Source organism: Peromyscus maniculatus, chromosome 5 (genome assembly GCF_049852395.1).
Source record: "Peromyscus maniculatus bairdii isolate BWxNUB_F1_BW_parent chromosome 5, HU_Pman_BW_mat_3.1, whole genome shotgun sequence".
Classification (NCBI taxonomy): domain Eukaryota; kingdom Metazoa; phylum Chordata; class Mammalia; order Rodentia; family Cricetidae; genus Peromyscus; species Peromyscus maniculatus.
The window spans coordinates 29,679,909-29,697,419 of record NC_134856.1 but is presented as its reverse complement, the minus strand read 5'-3'; the positions used below and the strand labels follow the sequence as shown (position 1 = coordinate 29,697,419).

At 47.1% G+C, this 17,511-nt stretch overlaps 1 protein-coding gene across 6 annotated transcripts in view; it reads right to left on the bottom strand.

The window, feature by feature from the left end:
• Positions 1-17,511, bottom strand: part of LOC102904570 (rho GTPase-activating protein 10) — a 300,700-nt gene that overhangs the window by 210,927 nt on the left and 72,262 nt on the right. For all 6 annotated transcript variants that reach the window (XR_013051024.1, XM_076571472.1, XM_076571473.1 and 3 more), the window contains exons 2-3: positions 8,165-8,260; positions 7,502-7,563 (exon numbers count right to left, since the gene is read on the bottom strand). Coding sequence is in view for 5 of the 6 variants with exons in the window: in XM_076571472.1 (XP_076427587.1) it covers positions 7,502-7,563; positions 8,165-8,260 (158 nt within the window). In the remaining variant the exon portion in view is untranslated. The remainder of the gene's footprint in view (positions 1-7,501; positions 7,564-8,164; positions 8,261-17,511) is intronic.

Genomic DNA, 17,511 nt, shown 5'->3' with positions numbered 1-17,511 from the left:
AATTCCAAATTCCTCAAGTATTCTAGATATGTAAAGATAAATCCTCAACTGGGACGTTCCTGCAGCAGGATTTACAGTGTGGCATGCATATCTGGCTAGGCTGTAATGGGCTTACAGGATAAAATATACCAAATAGTGAAGATCATCTCCAAAGACAGGAAGCAAGTCTCTGTGAAATTAAGTCACGGGCAAGTCCTAGGGTTTTTATTTTTATTTTTGTTTTGTATTTTAGGTTTTCTGAAACAGGATTTCTCTGTGTAACCCTGGCTGTCCTGGAACTCGCTCTATAGACCAGGCTGGCCGCAAACTCAGAGATCTGCACCTGCCTCTGCCTCCCGAGTGCTGAGATTAAAGGTGTGTTCCACTACACCTGGCACTGTCATGGGCAGCTCTTAAAGCAAACTAAGAAATGTCTTCATGAATGACGGCTATGATTTCTCCTGTTGTAAACATGCCTGCCAACAGAGTCACAGACAAACGTGTCATTTTTATCTGTAGAACGGACTACACATTTGTTATTATAAATATGACTTGTAAGAGTAAACAGAAGGCATAGACTGCCCAATAATGCCTAATGTTTATGCCACTTATCACATAGATTCACCTGCATATACAACATTAACCATTATTATGCAACACTAAAACTACTAGCAAGTAGAAGCCTGCTTCATTAAGACAAATCAGATATGGGTATAGTTTCCAGGCCTCTGAAAACGACAGATAAAAACTTCACCTGTTGAGTCTTTTAACCCCCCGGGTGGCATAAAGCCAGCAAAAACCATGGTTTAACTTTTTGAGAGAACTAACTCTACGGTAAAGGAGATTTAATGGGCTAGTGGTTAAGATTTCAGAATCCATCAGGTCTGGGGTACAGCCTGAGAATGGGCATTTCTAGCATGTCCCCGAAGATTTCAGAATCCATCAGGTCTGGGGTACAGCCTGAGAATGGGCATTTCTAGCATGTCCCCCAGGATATTAATTGCTTCCTTGATGCTGTGACAAAGTATCTTAGAGAAGTGACTTAGTGGAGAAACAGGTCCACTGCGGCTAGAGGTGTAAGAGTGCACAGGCCACGTGGAGAAGCATGGAGGCAAATGAAACAACGGAGACACACGCACGCACGCACGCACGCACGCACATACACACACACACACACACCACATACACATACACACACATGCACACGCACACACAGCACGGAGGCAAATGAAACAGCGGAGACACACACACACACACACACACACGCACGCACGCACGCACGCACGCACGCACGCACACACACACACACGCACACACCCCTCCCCCCAGAACTGAGTGCTGGCTCTCAGCTAACCTCTTCTTTCTCCCTTCCCACTCGGTCAAGGGCCCACAGACAGTGCGCCCCACATCCAGGGTGGACACTGCCCCCTCAGACAATCCTTTCTAGAAACACACCCATGAACAAGCCACTGGGTTTCCGAGATGATTCCAAATCCCGTCCAGTTGTCATGGAAACCAGCCCTCACTACAGGAAGGTGATGCTGGCCCAGTCCCATGTGTAGAGGACACCTGCTGTGAGACACACTAAGAAGGAATGCGAAGAAGTTTTCTCCCAAAGAGTAAAAACATTCATTTACTTTAATGAACATTATTTCAGTGACATCATGAAACATTCTTATAGAAAAACATTGATAGTTTAAAACAAAAATCAAGAGTCAAAAACAGGGTAGCAGAGCTGAGAATATATTTTTTAGGTAGACAAGCTGCTCTGCCTGTCCTGCATTTCCAGTATAAAAAGGAGGTACTGAACACTGATGTCTAAGGACCTCTGGACACCACCTGGAAAGCTCTGCCTTCCACCTCCCAAAGGCACCGTTCCTCGCAGCTTTTCTAACCCTCTGGTCCACCACACCCTTACTCTGATTTGCCCAAATCCTCAGAAACTGAGCCCTTGCAGGCTGGCAAGAAAACCAAGATCAGTCCGTTCACAGGATTGACTCCGAGGAGCAAACACAGCGTGAAGGGCCGTTCGGAGATGCAGCACTATTTTAAACGTCCCTGGACTCCTGGACAGCTGCCCGCCTCGGAGAAGTACACCATGTGCTGTCAGGCCACAGGAGGAGCACCAGAGACACAAGCCTGCCAGTGCTGGCCTCTGGCTGGGGCAGGCCCAGCTCCCTAGTTTAGGTTCCTCACACCCACAGTCAGGGGTAGAAACACTAGGAGAAAAACTACTCACTCAGAAGCCCTTTCCTGACACCACTGTGATATCTGTCTAGAGAGTGGGGCATGTCCACTCGTGGAGACCAAACTCTGGGTGTGGAGGCAAACAGTGACTTCTCTTCCTAAACTGGTACTCTGTCTACTTCCCTTTCCAGTGAGTCACTGGGTTTCAGTTCCTAGTTTTGCTTGGCCAGGGACTGAACTTTCATACTGAGCACACTCCACCGCTAAGCCACACCCGTAATCTCAGTCATTTATTTAATAGCAATGGAAGAGGACATGGGAGACTCAAACAGCCTTCCTTCTTTTCCAAATGGAACGAGTTTTCCCTCAAGGAGGACCCAGCATTCCAGCGCATCTGGGCTGAACTGGGTAACTCGGCTCGTCACCCTCTCCAGGAGACCTCCCTGAACCCCCGTGCCTGTACACACACTCCTGACCATCCCCGTGGACATCCACTACTCAGAGGAAGAGCTGTCATTACTGTCACGACCAGCACCCGGTGGTCCTGGCTCAACTAAACACAGCCCCGCTTAGGCATGCACAATGCACAAGAGCATACGGCTGTCAGCTGCATCGGATGGGGATTCTTGGCCAACGGCTGCACTGCTAAACATGTATTTACCCTTTAAAGCCCGAAGTCCTACAGAATACTTGTTCAGTAAAAAACTGTCTACAACATTTGGCTTTGGTCTTAGCCTTCTACAGATTTTAACTTTTTTTCCCTTTTACTGATTAAGCCTTAACTATGAATATCCAATGATCGTGCTTCACTGTTAATTAATGTCAGACAATGGAAAATACTGATTACTTTTGAAGATTTAATAATCACTAGAATTACACTAACCTTCTCGGAAAGGATTTCACAGCTGGCTCATTCTGCTTTCTTTTCCCACCCATGGCTTTTAGCTGCCAGCTTACACTCACTGTAAGAGGCTTGGAGACTGAATTTTGTTCGGAGTTCCCAGAACGCACCCGCATTCGGTCTAGCTGCTCAAGCCCCTCCTTGTGCCTCAGCCCACTGCTCCCAGCTTCAGGACAGCTTCTGTCCCCAACAGCCACAGGCTTAGCTGACCCCTCTCCCTGACAACCACACTTCATACCTTTGTCTATTTTAATTAACTTGCTAACTACCAGCTCTTCTCCAGGGCCACACTGACAGTTTCTTGCATTATCTGTTCTTATTCAAAGTTTACAGCTGCCTTGGTCTCCAAATGTCACAACCGTTTCTTCATAAGCTTTCAAAAGATCTCAAAGACACATGATGATTTTATCCAGTTTTCCTGCTTCAAAAGAGGTGATCTCAGAAGATCACGGAAAATCCCTTGATGTCGGTGTGGATAAACGGCACACGCCTTTCAACTCTCATTAACTTCACTGCCTGCTCTACGGTGACTTGGGAGACTTCTACTTCTAAAGATGGCTGCAAGGAGTACTGGCTCGCTGCATGGGACGGTGCAGGCCTATCCCCCAGCACTCGGAGGCTGCATGGGACGGTGCAGGCCTATCCCCCAGCACTCAGAGGCTGCATGGGACGGTGCAGACCTATCCCCCAGCACTCGGAGGCTGCATGGGACGGTGCAGGCCTATCCCCCAGCACTTAGGAGGTTGCAGGTGATGGTGCACATCTACCCCTGCACTGGAGAGGCTGCATGTGACAGTGCATGCCTATCCCCCCAGCACTTGGAAGCTGCACGTGGCACAGGCCTATCCTCCAGCATTCAGGAGGCTGCATGTGGTGGCCCATGCCTATCTCCCAGCACTCAAAAGGCTGCATGTCTTGATGCATTGCTATCTCCCAGCACTCAGAGGGAAAGCAGGGTGACTACAAGCTTGAGAACAACCTAGGCTACAAAGAAGCCTTGTCCCCCTCCTCCAAAAAACATAAATTATAAATTCTGGTTAGGGGAAAAGATGAAAACCCTACAAATGTGAAGTGACTTGGAAATTTACCATCAAATGTCATCTAATGAATGATGCTACTGAGAGACACAGAGGAAAGACTCTGGACCTGAACCGATTTCTGGAATAAAGGCATTTTGTCCGTGTTTTTGGTAAAGTGGCACCCCACCCACACGTCCTGAGGTATTTGTACTTGAAATGTGTGTGTTTGCACATGAGATGACCCGATGCTGGGCTCTGAGTCAAATGGCAGCAGAGGGATTAGGAATATGGGATAAACAGGATCAGAAGGACGCTGGGTGCTGAGAACAAGTAATTTAACACTATATTCTAGTAACGCTTTCCATTTCCCAAACTCAACTGGAGTACCCTGGTCACATCGTCAGGTGCCTGAGGCTTCTCACTGCTTCCTCGCCAGCAGGCATTTCTGTTCCACGTGTCAGTTTTGTAGATTTTGGTGGGTTTGGATTCATTTTTCAAGACAGGATTTCTCTGTGTCCTGGAACTCACTCTGTAGACCAGGCTGGCCTCCAAATCACAGAGATCCACCTGCCTCTGCCTCCCAAGTGCTGGGATTAAAGGTGTGCGCCACCATACCTGGCCCACATGTCAGTTTTAACATGCTGTACCATTCTTCTGGGGTTCAAAGCCTTCCACAGACAAAATCCTACTCTCACATCTGCCCTGCCCCAGGAACCCAACCTTCCTACACCCTTCTTACCTCAGACAGAGACACCGTCAGCGGCCACCACAGCCGAGGTTAAATCATCCGTCAACCAGCAGCATCTCTATGAACCACGCTATCTACCTCAGACCACATTCCAGCTTCTTGACTTCATCGATTTACTCCAAGAAATTGAATACAAATATCGACCATCAAAGCAGAGAGTGGTCATGTGCTATTTCTGTAAAAGTCTAACCTCTAGCCCCATTCTACCTAGAACCCCGTTCCTGCACACACTGGGATATCTAAGTCCTTTACCAAAAAGGCCCTCAACACTTAACCACTACCTCTCTGCCCAGCTCAGCCACAGCTCCTTACCCATCTCTGTTCTGAACTATAGCACTCTTCACTGCTTGATGGCACATGTCTACCCATTACCTCCCTTGCTACAAATAAAACTGTGGATGCAGGTGCTTCACAAAGTTTGCTACCAAGCCCTCAGATTCCAACCAATAAAAAGAATGTAAAATATCAATAAATGCTGGCCACATGCTCAAGATCCCAGAAAAGAATATCTAAACGTCAAAGAAAGTACATGCACACACCTCTTATGTAACATAAACCAAGACATTCCATTACCAGCCCACTCCACATGCCTCCACTTCAGTGTGGAAAGGTGGTATCGTGGCACTATTTGGATCGAACGTCATATTTAGTCTTTACTGAACAGCTGAGAAACGAGTGACTATAACATTATACAAACACTAACTGAACTTACCTGTGTGTGCCAGGAAAAGCCCATGTGATAACACTACCTTCACATGCACACCATGAAATGATGGGTATGTTTGTGTACATGCTCTTATGTGTACACACCTGTTTGCAGATCCATGTGTTTACATAGATGTGTACATGGGCCAAAGGTTGACAGCAGGTGTTACTTCCTCCCCTTTACGTTTGAGGGCGGGTCTCACTGAACCTGCAGCTCACTACCAATTCAGTCACTCGCTAGCGAGCCAGCCCCAGGACCCTCCCGTCTCCACCCTCAAGCACTAGGATGACACATGTGCACTAGGATGGCATGTGCACTGCTGTGCCCTTGGCCTTCCTGCATGTGTGCTGGGAATCCAAACCTGAGTCACGACACGTGTGTGGCAAGCACTTTACCAAATGAGACATCATGCCAGCTCCGTCCGAGGATTTGGTTTGTTTTTGTTTTTGCATTTTTGAGACAGGGTTTCTCTATGTAACCCTGGCTGTCCTGGATCTCACTCTGTAGACCAGGCTGGCCTCAAACTAACAGAGATCACCTGCCTCTGCCTCCCGAGTGCTGGGATAAAATGCCACCTCTGCCCACCCTCCATGGAATTTTTAACATCTAGAAAATATCTCAGAATGTAGGGCATAGTGCAAATTACGAGATTTTAGAAAGCATGTCTGTGCTACTCCTAAAATCAAAATTAATTCCATCCTTTGGTTTTGCCCTTAATGCGCATGCTCCTGACAGAAACTCCACTAGCCACCACTTGGGAAATTAAAGCATGTGGGTGGGCAGCTGGCTACAGGGTAATCGGGGAAGCTCAGGGTTCTAGCTCCTACTTCATCATATGACCTTGGGCAGACCATGTGCCTCAGTTTATAAAACAGAGTGGAGGGATTATCTTCTTTACAGAATTGGCATGATAACCAAAAGACTTAAAGTGAGGTAAATATCTGAGAGCGCCACCAGCATACAGTCATGGTTAACTGTTCCAGTTACCCTGCTCAGTACCAGTAGTGTTATCACATCTGAACCCACTCACACATCAGCGTAATTCTAGGCAGTGTTTATTCTGAAGAACCAAGAACAGTATTTTATTATATTGTTTCTGTGGGACACTGAACCCAGTGTCTTCTGCAAGTTCTAATTATTTTAAAATGGTAGGTGGGGGCAGTGAGAACAGTATGTGGAAACCCGGTGGTAATTACACTGTGAGTCTTTGCTTAACTGGAAAAGACACCCAAACTTACAAGAAAGGCAAATATCATCTAATCCCCCCTGAAACGTCATTGCTGAGTTCACAGTTATTCACAAAGCACCAGGCACTCAGAGTATACTGCATGGAGAAGCAGCCCTCATTAGAATCAGGATCACACTATCTCACTGTAGAGGAACTTCAGAGACGGCCAGGTCTCAGCTCTGTCCACCCTCACAGACTAGAAACCCAGGGCTCTGTCCACCCTCAATCTAGAAACCCAGAGCTCTGTCCACCCTCAGACTAGAAACCCAGAGCTCTGTCCACCCTCAGACTAGAAACCCAGAGCTCTGTCCACCCTCAATCTAGAAACCCATAGCTCTGTCCACCCTCAGACTAGAAACCCAGGGCTAAGGCTCAAAACCATGCCTCCACGCCCTCTACCTCCAAGTGCACATCTCTTCCTTCGGCTTTAGGGTGTGTTCAGCCCCTGCATGGCATTTATGTAAGCGAAAGGCTCTGCCAACAAAAGGCAAACCAGCACCCACCTTCTACTTTATAAGTGAAAAAAGACTGCCTGAGGTCCAGAACCTTGCCCAAGAACTGATCACTACCAGAACCACCATGGACCCAGAAACCAAAGCTTTGAAACCCCATCCATAGCTCCCCCATTATAAGCACTAAGTTCATCAAAACTTCTGTCCAGCCTAGCTTCACAGCCCAGACTGTCCCCTCCTAGAAATCCGCTAATCAGTACATTCACATTCCTGATACTCACCATGATCTCTCTCTGTTCTTCAAGATTCTTCAAAAAGTTGGAAAATTCCCGTAAGGAAGCATCTGTAAGGAGAAAGGCAGGATGAGTTTGTGCTGGGCATGGCAGAGGACAGCAAACCAGACCTCACGCCTGCTGTGGGATGGTCTGTATGTCCTGTGGGAGCCCTTCTTGGGTTCTTTGTGGCGTTACCCAGCAGGTCCGCATAGAGGATGATTAGGACCATGGGCCTGAGTGCAGGTGTCTGAGATGGTCTGCACTTGGCTGTGCTGGGGGATGGTCTGTATGTCAAGTTGTTCTGATTGATCAATAAATAAAACCTGATCGGCTGTGGCTAGGCAGGAAGGATAGGCGGGACTAACAGAGAGGAGAAATAAAAGGACAGGAAGGCAGAAGGACTGACTGCAGCCGCCGCCATGACCAGCAGCATGTGAAGATGCCGGTAGGCCACCAGCCACATGGCAAGGTATAGATTTATGGAAATGGATTAATTTAAGCTATAAGAACAGTTAGCAAGAAGCCTGCCACGGCCATACAGTTTGTAAGCAATATAAGTGTCTGTGTTTATTTGGTTGGGTCTGAGCGGCTGTGGGACTGGCGGGTGACAAAGATTTGTCCTGACTGTGGGCAAGGCAGGAAAACTCAAGCTACACACGCCTTTTTTACCTATGCATCGCTCATCATCAGTCTCGGCGTCTCCAATAAACTCGAACTTAAAGTCTCTGAGCGAATGAGCAAACTTCCGCTGGGCTGCAGAAAGACCTAGAAAGAAACGCACAGAGATGAACAGGGCCCCTGCTTTAAAGCCAAGGACTACCACAAAATCCATTTCTGTTGGGATTGTAGACTGTTGGGATTGCAGCACTCAGTATGTGAAAAGGCATAATCCAGCCCATCGCCCTCCATTTGGCACATGCGGGGGTCACCTGTCTCCCTCCCACACTAGAAAATCCACCGTGGCCCCATCCCTGCACGCTTTCCCCAGCTGATCACTGCACCAAAATCTATCTCTCAGCACTTTCCTCAGTCAGGGCAGAATTTATTAAGTTCACAAGGTAATTAGCATCCATCTGATAGCACTCCTCAGGGCTATGGAAGATCTAGACAGCTAACCACATCCTCTGAACTGATACTGCCATCACCAAAACCCCAACTACCCCCACTACCAACACCCCGACAAGGTTTTGGCATAATTCCTCACATAGAAAAAGCTGACTAATACAGGACTAATGATGCTGATTAAGCCGAAACTCTAAGGAGGACTGAAAATAAGCATACAACCGCAAAATATAAATAGCTGCTTTAAAAACTGAACTTTTTCTTAATTGGGCAAAGCATGCACATCACAAGAGGAAGTGAAAGAAATTAAAGTGGCCTGTAGCCACATGAAAAGGTGCTCCATCTTCAGTGGTCAGAAATCAAAGGCCTCAGGACAGCTGAGTCTCCTAACTGCCAACGTCTATGAAGAAACAAACCTCTCGTTGGCAAAATTGGCATAATTGCTTTGGTAGTTTAGCGATTCCGGGTAAATTTGATGAAGTCCTATGACCCAGAAAGTTAGGCAGATTTCTAAGATAAAACTCTTGCACATGGATATTTGCTGTGTGCAATCGAGAACTCTAGGAAAGACCCACCCCTGGAAACTGAGTTGGGACCATCCGCAAATAGCACCCAATACAAGAACAACAAACACCCTACACAGCCACACAAGTGAAGTATAATAAACTAACAGGGAGGTAACTCTCACAACTGGGAGAGAAAGAAGAACACTCGCACTGCAGAGAAGACATGACGGAGGCTTCCTCTTCTACTTCATGCCACGCACTTATTTTAAGTACTGGTGGACTGCAGCCTCACTTTTGACACCTGTTATTTACTTAGCTGTCAGAACACATTGAGCCAGATACGGGGGGCCGTGGCTATGATGTCCTTGGGAGATAGGGACAAGAGAATTGCAATGAGCTCATGGACACTGGACGACAGAGAAACTATCTCATAACCCCATCCAACCCCAACAGAGAAGAGCATCACGCAAGTCAGTCATATCTGTATGCATGCATTTAAGTTGTTAAAAATGTTCCTTTGAATCTGAGCGTGTATACATATAATCTAAAGCTGTTTCCTCAATATCCAGATAACCACTGAAAGAGCGAAGGTCTTCCATTTAAAGACAGTATAAGGACAGAATTAAATTTTATAGAATGATACTTTTTAAATAACAGTTTTGCAACATTAATGTTCTAATTCCAGCTGGGCATGGTGGCGCATGCCTTTAAGCACTCTGGAGGCAAAGGCAGACAGACAGACCTCTGTAAGTTCGAGGCCACCTGGTCTTCAAAGTGAGTTCCAGGACAGCTAGGGCTGTTACACAGAGAAACTCTGTCTCAAAAAAAAATGTTTTTCTAATTCCTCATGTTATTTGCATAGCTAATCTGACATTGCTCCTCCCACACGTAATGCCTTCCTTGTGCTAAACATTTAGGCTTTTCTTTTTCTTTTAACGTATTTCTTTTCAGTTCTGGTTGATCTTCTAGTGTCCGAGCTCATGTTTGTACCACTTAAACATCTGACCACATCAAAATCTGCTCCTTTAAATAATGACAAATGTAACCACTTTTCCACTGCTTAGATATTTTAGCTTTCCTTTTTCTGTTTGAGGTGAAGAAGGAAGTCAGGGCTTGTGCATACTACACCCCACCTCTACTGAGAACATTTTAAATTCATGTATTTTTCCAATTTCAGATCTATGCTGCTTTTCCAAACAACAGAAGGCGTGGTTTCAGTTTAGTAAATTTAATGTAGCCCATCAAATGCCTTTTCTCTCTAACAGCGGCACATGTGAAACTCAACCAGTTTCTGATGACTAGTTACAAAGGCCAGCTCCAGTCCTCTACTAGGGAAGGACGGGAGGAGGCCAGTGGAGGAAAGTTTCTCACACGGACTTCCACTATTATTTCACTGATTTCTCATGAGCTGTCAGGCTGGTACTGATGCGTGTGGGCGTATTAAGATTTACAGATAGATCAGGAACCTAACCAGGGCAGCTGACATCCTTGGACTGCTCCGAGTGTCTCAGACCCCCACACAAGTCCCTTCCTGGTGCCATTTTAACTTCCAAGGCATTTTACATTATTCCCAGGTCCTCTGCCCAGATTCCATTTCTGCAGGTTCACTACTGTGGCACCACTGTTCACTCTGCACTGTGGCATTACTGTTCACTCTGCACTGTGGCACCACCATTCACCCTGGCTGTGGCACTACTGTTCACTCTGCACTGTGGCACCACCGTTCACCCTGGCTGTGGCACTACTGTTCACTCTGCACTGTGGCACCACCGTTCACCCTGGCTGTGGCACCACTGTTCACTCTGCACTGTGGCACCACCGTTCACCCTGGCTGTGGCACTACTGTTCACTCTGCACTGTGGCACCACCGTTCACCCTGGCTGTGGCACCACTGTTCACTCTGCACTGTGGCACCACCGTTCACCCTGGCTGTGGCACTACTGTTCACTCTGCACTGTGGCACCACCGTTCACCCTGGCTGTGGCACTACTGTTCACTCTGCACTGTGGCACCACCGTTCACCCTGGCTGTGGCACCACCGTTCACCCTGGCTGTCGCACCACCGACAGTGTCATGTCCTGCAATGTTGCTTAATTTGTGTCTCTGGTCTCAGAAGGTCGAGAGCGCTTTTAAGGTTTTCTATACCGAAGGTCCTGTGGCAAGTGTGACAATGCGACGTCCTCTTTTGTAACTCGAATATCTCACTTCTTTTGCTTCTCTGATGACTCCAAGACTTCCAGCAATGAAAGTGGTGAGAGCAGAGGCCTTTGACTTGCTACAGACCTTAGAAAGCTGTCAGCATTTCCCGAGTATGGTGACAGCTGTGGCCTGTCTTCTGGATCGCGTTCAGGTACATTCCTTCTGTATCTAATATCTAACGCTGTTTTCACCATGAGAGACAGTGACAGCTGCGGCCTGTCTTCTGGATCGCGTTCAGGTACATTGCTTCTGTATCTAATATCTAACGCTGTTTTCACCATGAGAGAATGCTGACTTTTACCAAGCTCTTCCTCTATATAAAGAACTATATAGTTTTGTTCTTCACTGGTTGATTATATATATATATATATATATATATATATATATATATATATATATATATTAATTTGCAGATGCTGAATCATGCCTGTGATAAATTCTACTTGATCACAGTGCATATCTTTGTAATATTTCATAGACTGGAATTGGTAGTGTTTTGTTGAAATCTAGGTTCAAAGATAATATCCTACAGTTTTATTCTTTCTTGATTCGTATTTAATCATTCTGGTTTTAATGCATACGTGTGTGAGTGCAGGTACGCATGTGGGATCAGAACACAGCCTTGGTGTCAGCTCTCTCCTGCTACCTTTCAGGATCCAAGGTCACACTCAGGCTGTCAGGACTGTGCACAGCACCTCCACCCAATGAGCCATCTCACTACCCAGTTCATCCTTGTGCCCCGGCCCGGCTTCGACGTTAAAGGAATGTGATCTTGTGAAGTACACTGAGAAGAAATCCTTCCTCTTGAACTTCCTGGAATAACTAAAGAAGTGGTCTTCACTGTGTTTATGATGTTCAACAGTAAAACTGCCTGGCCCTAAGGCTTACCATTTATTCATTTCATTTTAGAAACAGATCTCTCTTTCACAGCCCAAGTTAGCCTAAAACTCACAGTGATTCCTCCTGCCTCAACTTCCTGACAGTAGGTTCGCAGGACTGAGTCACCACACCGTGCTCTTGGTATTCACTCTGACTCAAGCTTCCGCTGCGTACTGATCTGCTCACGGGTTTTCTATTTCCTGATGGTTAAACTGGGAAGCACGCAAGTGTCCGCTCAGGTTTCCTCCTTCAGGATTTCATCTTGGTAGAAGTGCATGTCCAGCAATGCTTATGTTTCTCTCTCCTCTATCACACTTGTTGGTACACATTTGTTCTTAACAACTGCTAAGAAATCCTTTCACAGCCTCAGCTCACAATCTGGTTTGGGAAGCCCCCGGACCCCCACACGATGGCCTCTGCATGCCACTGGTAACTTTCTACATGAGAAAAGTGATTCTTTATAGCAGATCCATCTACTTATTAACAGCGTTTAGTTAAAACCATGAAATACAGACAAAGCCGGAGCCTGGCCTCCCTGACTAGGCTCCTGTAGGCAACCCTGAGACTACAAGTGTGACACTGGCCATGCAAGACTCGCTGCCTAGTGAGGGTTTCTGCTGCTGTGATAAAACACTGGCGAAATCCACTTGGGGAAGAAAGGCTTTTCAGCTCATCATGAAGGAAAGCCAGGGCAGGAACACAGAGAAGACTCTGGACCAGAACCGAAGCAGAGGCTGGGGAGCATCGCGGTTATTGACTTGATTGCTCTCCGTGGTTGCACAGCTGCCTTCCACATACAACAGAGGAGCGCCCACCCAGGGCCAGGCACCCCCTTGTCATGAACAATCGAGGAATGACTCACAGACACACCCACAGGCCAAAATGATGGAGGAAATCCCTTAACTAAGGTTCTCTCTTGCCAACTTGACGCAACCTAGACCTGACTAGCACACGCCCCTAAATCCCCCACAGCTTCTACTCCCAACCTCTGAAGTACCAGTGGGATGCTTGAAGAACTATGGCATATTCCATCACCCTAAACTTGAAAGGAAATGAACAATGAGTATAGCGAGCTTTTCTCGGGGTGCTGCATAGTTTTCTGTCAACTTGACACAGGTATAGTCATCTAGGAGGGAACCTCAATTAAGAAAATGTAGGGAAAAAAAAAAAAAAGGAGGGGCGCTGGAGAGATGGCTCAGGGGTTAAGATCATTGGCTGTTCTTCCAGAAGTCCTGAGTTCAATTCCCAGCAACCACATGGTGGCTCACAACCATCTGTAATGAGATCTGGTGCCCTCTTCTGGTCTGCAGGGATACATGCAGGAAGAACACTGCATACATAATAAATAAATAAATCTTTTTAAAAAAAGAAAATGTTTCCACAAGACCATGCTGCAGGAGAGTCTGCAGGGCATATGTGTAATTAGTGGAGGGAAGGACCGTCCCCCAGCCCATGGTGGGTGGTGCCACCCCTGGTCTGGTAGTCCTGGGTTCTATAAGAAAGCAGTCTGAGAAAGCCAGGGAAAGCAAGCCAACAAGCAGGACTCCTCCATGACCTCTGCACCAACTCCTGCCTCCAGGTTCCTGCCCTGCTTGAGTTCCTGTCCTGACTTCCTCCAGTGATGAACAGTGATATGGAAGTGTAAGCCAAACGAGCCCTCTCCTCCAAGATGCCTTGGCTGTGGTGTTTCTTCACAAAAACAGCAACCCTGACTGCGATACTCATTCAAGTGCAGGCATTACAAATCATATTGGGCTCCCCCGCCCTTGTTAAATAGAGAAACTGCACCTAGAAGCTTGCATTCCTTGGCACATCGAAACCTAAACAACCAGACTGTCAATTGCATAGCAGTCCACCAAGGAAACTGCTGCCTATCATGCACATTCAAGCCAGAACCCAAATCCACCGACGTGTGATTAATAGAACAGGGTGCAAATTCTAAGAACTTGGTAGTTTCGTGTCAGATTCTTGCCAAGGAAATAATGCTGACGTTAACCCACGAAACTCGGAAGTAAAACAAAACCCCTCCAGGACTGTGAGCCGCCTTCAAACTTCCACGTCTTCTCACTTGGCAACACCAGCAGCAGCACCACACACTAAGAGCACTGTGGCTTCTTTCTACAAGTCAAAAAAGGAAAGCAAATAACTCATCTTGCAAGCTTTAAAAAATAAAATAGTACAAACATCCTCATGAGCCCACAATGCATTCTTGAGCTAGTCTAGGCCTGAAGGCCACACTGGAGACTGTGCTAAGAGCACTCAAGGGCCAACAGTATCTGGTAACATGGAGTTAAGTGTTCACGGCCTTAACTTCCCAGCTCTGAGTGGTGTGAGTGGTCTATGAACTAATTTCTTATTCACAGGATAAATAGTATCTGAAGTCACTGGAATGACTGGAAATGACACACTGCTGGGGTAAAGGGACATCAGATTGAACCTACAAAGGAACATATATGTCCCAAAACAAATACATACACCTGAAGGAGGACACTTAAAACCTAGCATACCGCTTAACAACCAAACACAAAATAATCTACTAGTTACAAAAACTCTTTGGACGTCCCCCTATAAAAACAGCACCATCAATCTTCCCTAAACCATGTGCAATTCAGATGCAGTGCACACATTCCTCAGAAGGAGCAACTATGGCCGGGTGCAGAATAGAACCTCTGCCACAACCAACTACCGAACGGGAAAGGGATGTTAGCACCGTCCAGGCCACTGGCTTTCCAGCTGTCGGAGCACAGGTTCTGTAGTTAAATACAACCTTACTTATAGTAAAAGCAGGCACACGCACATGCCCATACACCCACACCCGGGCACGCATGCACGCACCCCGAAAAGATCAAACAGGTAACATGTGTTTCCTATCACTGCTACTACAAAAGTGACCACAGGACAGTGGCTTTATTATCCCTCAGTTCATGGAGGTCAAGAACCAGTGCTCTAACAACTGAAGCAGCAGTGAGTCAGGCAATGGTTTTCAGAGGGCTGAAAATCAAAGCATACACAGGGCTTCGCTCCCTCGGAAGGGTCTAGGATCCCACCTTCTAGAGGATGCCCACATTCCTTAGCTCACGGGTCGCAGCACCGACGGCCTCACTCTGAATTCTGCCATCACGTGCCCTTCTGCGACTTGTTAGGACTCACCAGAACTGTATTTGGCCCAAGGACCATCCAGGATCCATAATTTAGTGGCATCTTCAAGATTTTCCTTCAGTTTTCAAGTGTCAGGAGTAGCTACCTCTGGAAGACTATTACCTTCTTTGCAGGCCCTCACAATGGAAGGAGCTCCAAGGACCACCCTACATTCACAGCTCGTGCGCGTGCGCTATTCCATCAACTCAGCTAACAGCTCGTGCGGCATGCGCTATTACACACACACAACCGTGAAAACGTAGTTTCAGCAACTTGCTCCAGTTCCTATAACCCGAGAAGTGACAGAGATCAGAAAGGCTGCTCAGGCGGAGGGAGGGTGACAGACTTGCTCCACGAGCAGCCGCCTCCCAGAGGACCCTGATGAGGTCAGAGGCTTGCCCAATCTGAAAACACCTGACACATCTTCACTTGACTGTCCAAGGAACAAAGGCATCACACTGGTGACCAACTCAATGTCACACACCCATTCTAGGAGAACTCTAAAGGGATTCAGGCCTGTTCTCTCTCAGGCATGTCAGAACTGTTTGCGGTTTTTGGCATAATCTCTGGAGGTACAGAGTGGCAAGAGCAGGCACTCCTGTGTGCAAAGGATACACAGTCCAACAAAGAGCACACCCCAAAGACAGGCAGCTAGGGACATGCACTCAGGTGTTTGCATGCATGCCTGAAGAATCAACGTGTGTTTGGGAGTAAAGAGTCAGGTTTTGGGGGCAAATGCATGGGCCAGTTCAACCCCAGTCTCCAGGTCAACCGCACATCATAAACAAGGATGGCTGCCGGGCCACAGGCCTTTACCTCGGCAAGACTGCTTGATGAAAATTAACTTGGCAATTCTAGGGTAGTAACTAAATACGGGCTTAAAAAACTGGGTCCTACAGAATTATTTAATTGTCTCTTACTTTCAGTAAATTTCCTTCTGACTCTCTCAGATGCTCTGGTTGTTGTATTTTAAAAACAGCGGAAAGGAGTCACACCATACAACAGGGCCCATGGAGGAGGTTTACTGAGGAGAAGAGGAGAGAGAAGGGCCAGGGAAGGGGGCGGGAAGGGGGCAGAGATCAGTCTCTGGGGAGAGATGGGAGGTGTACAAGGCCCACCTTTTATAAGGAAACAGAGCGAACGCGGACAGGGGGTGCTCTTGGTGGCTGCAGCTGAGGTGTATCCTGTCAGGACCCTGAGGGCAGGCCAGTGCAGATGCTAATGCTAACACTGGTTAGACTTCTGCAACGACGGCCTCACAAATGCCTAACAGCATTCGGATTCTCAAGTCCAGGCCCAATTTAAAAGATTGGGGGTGGGAACTTGATCTTGGAGGCCGTATAATGTAATGAAACTACTTCTTCACCACGAGAGAGGTCAGGCAGCAAAGGGGCAGTGTGGTCATGAAGAGGAGAAAGGCATTCGACCACCCCAGACAGACTGGTCTCACATCGACTGTGCATCGGAGGGCGGGACATCCGGGCCAAGACACAGCTTTGCCATTTACAGATTTACCTCTTTGGAGGGTTGAGACAAGCCTGCTGGCCTTGAACTCACAGAGATCCTCCAACCGCTGCCTCCTGGGTGCTGAACTAAAGGTGTGTGCCACCACGCTCAACTTAGATTTACCTTTTACAAACTGAGAATAAGCAGAACGCCACAAGTGACACCGCAGCTCATGTCACACCCCCTGGTGGCCAAGAGGCACAACCTAAAAGAAAGCGTGGCTAGTGGATTTTCTCCTTTGCCCCCCTCCCCACTTTGAAAGCCGGCCTCCTTCCCTAGGTCAGGCCCCTCTGAAAACTGTCTATAACCATTGGTGCACTTTACTGGTCTCCTGAGCATGTCTCAATCCTGTCAAATTGATAATTAGGATTAACCATCACAATGAAGAAATTTTAACACTTATAACTAGCTAGAAATTTATTTCAAACAGTGCTCCCAAATACCCGGGGAGTATAATAACCACCTGATATATACTTTGCATTCCCTTGGGAAGGAAGGGGAGGGGAGGGGAAGAGAGGAGAGGAGAGGAGAGGAGGAATTTCCTCAGGAGGACACTGAAGAAGGCCTGGGCCCAGCACTTCTCAGCCAGACTTAATTAAGGCAAGATGTAATGCTTAGAGTTAGGAAATGTTGAAACCAACAACAAGACATAATGCAGACTGCAAAAAACGATTGAACTTTACAGAACACTGGTCATGAAGACGAAACCAGAGCTGACTAAGAATC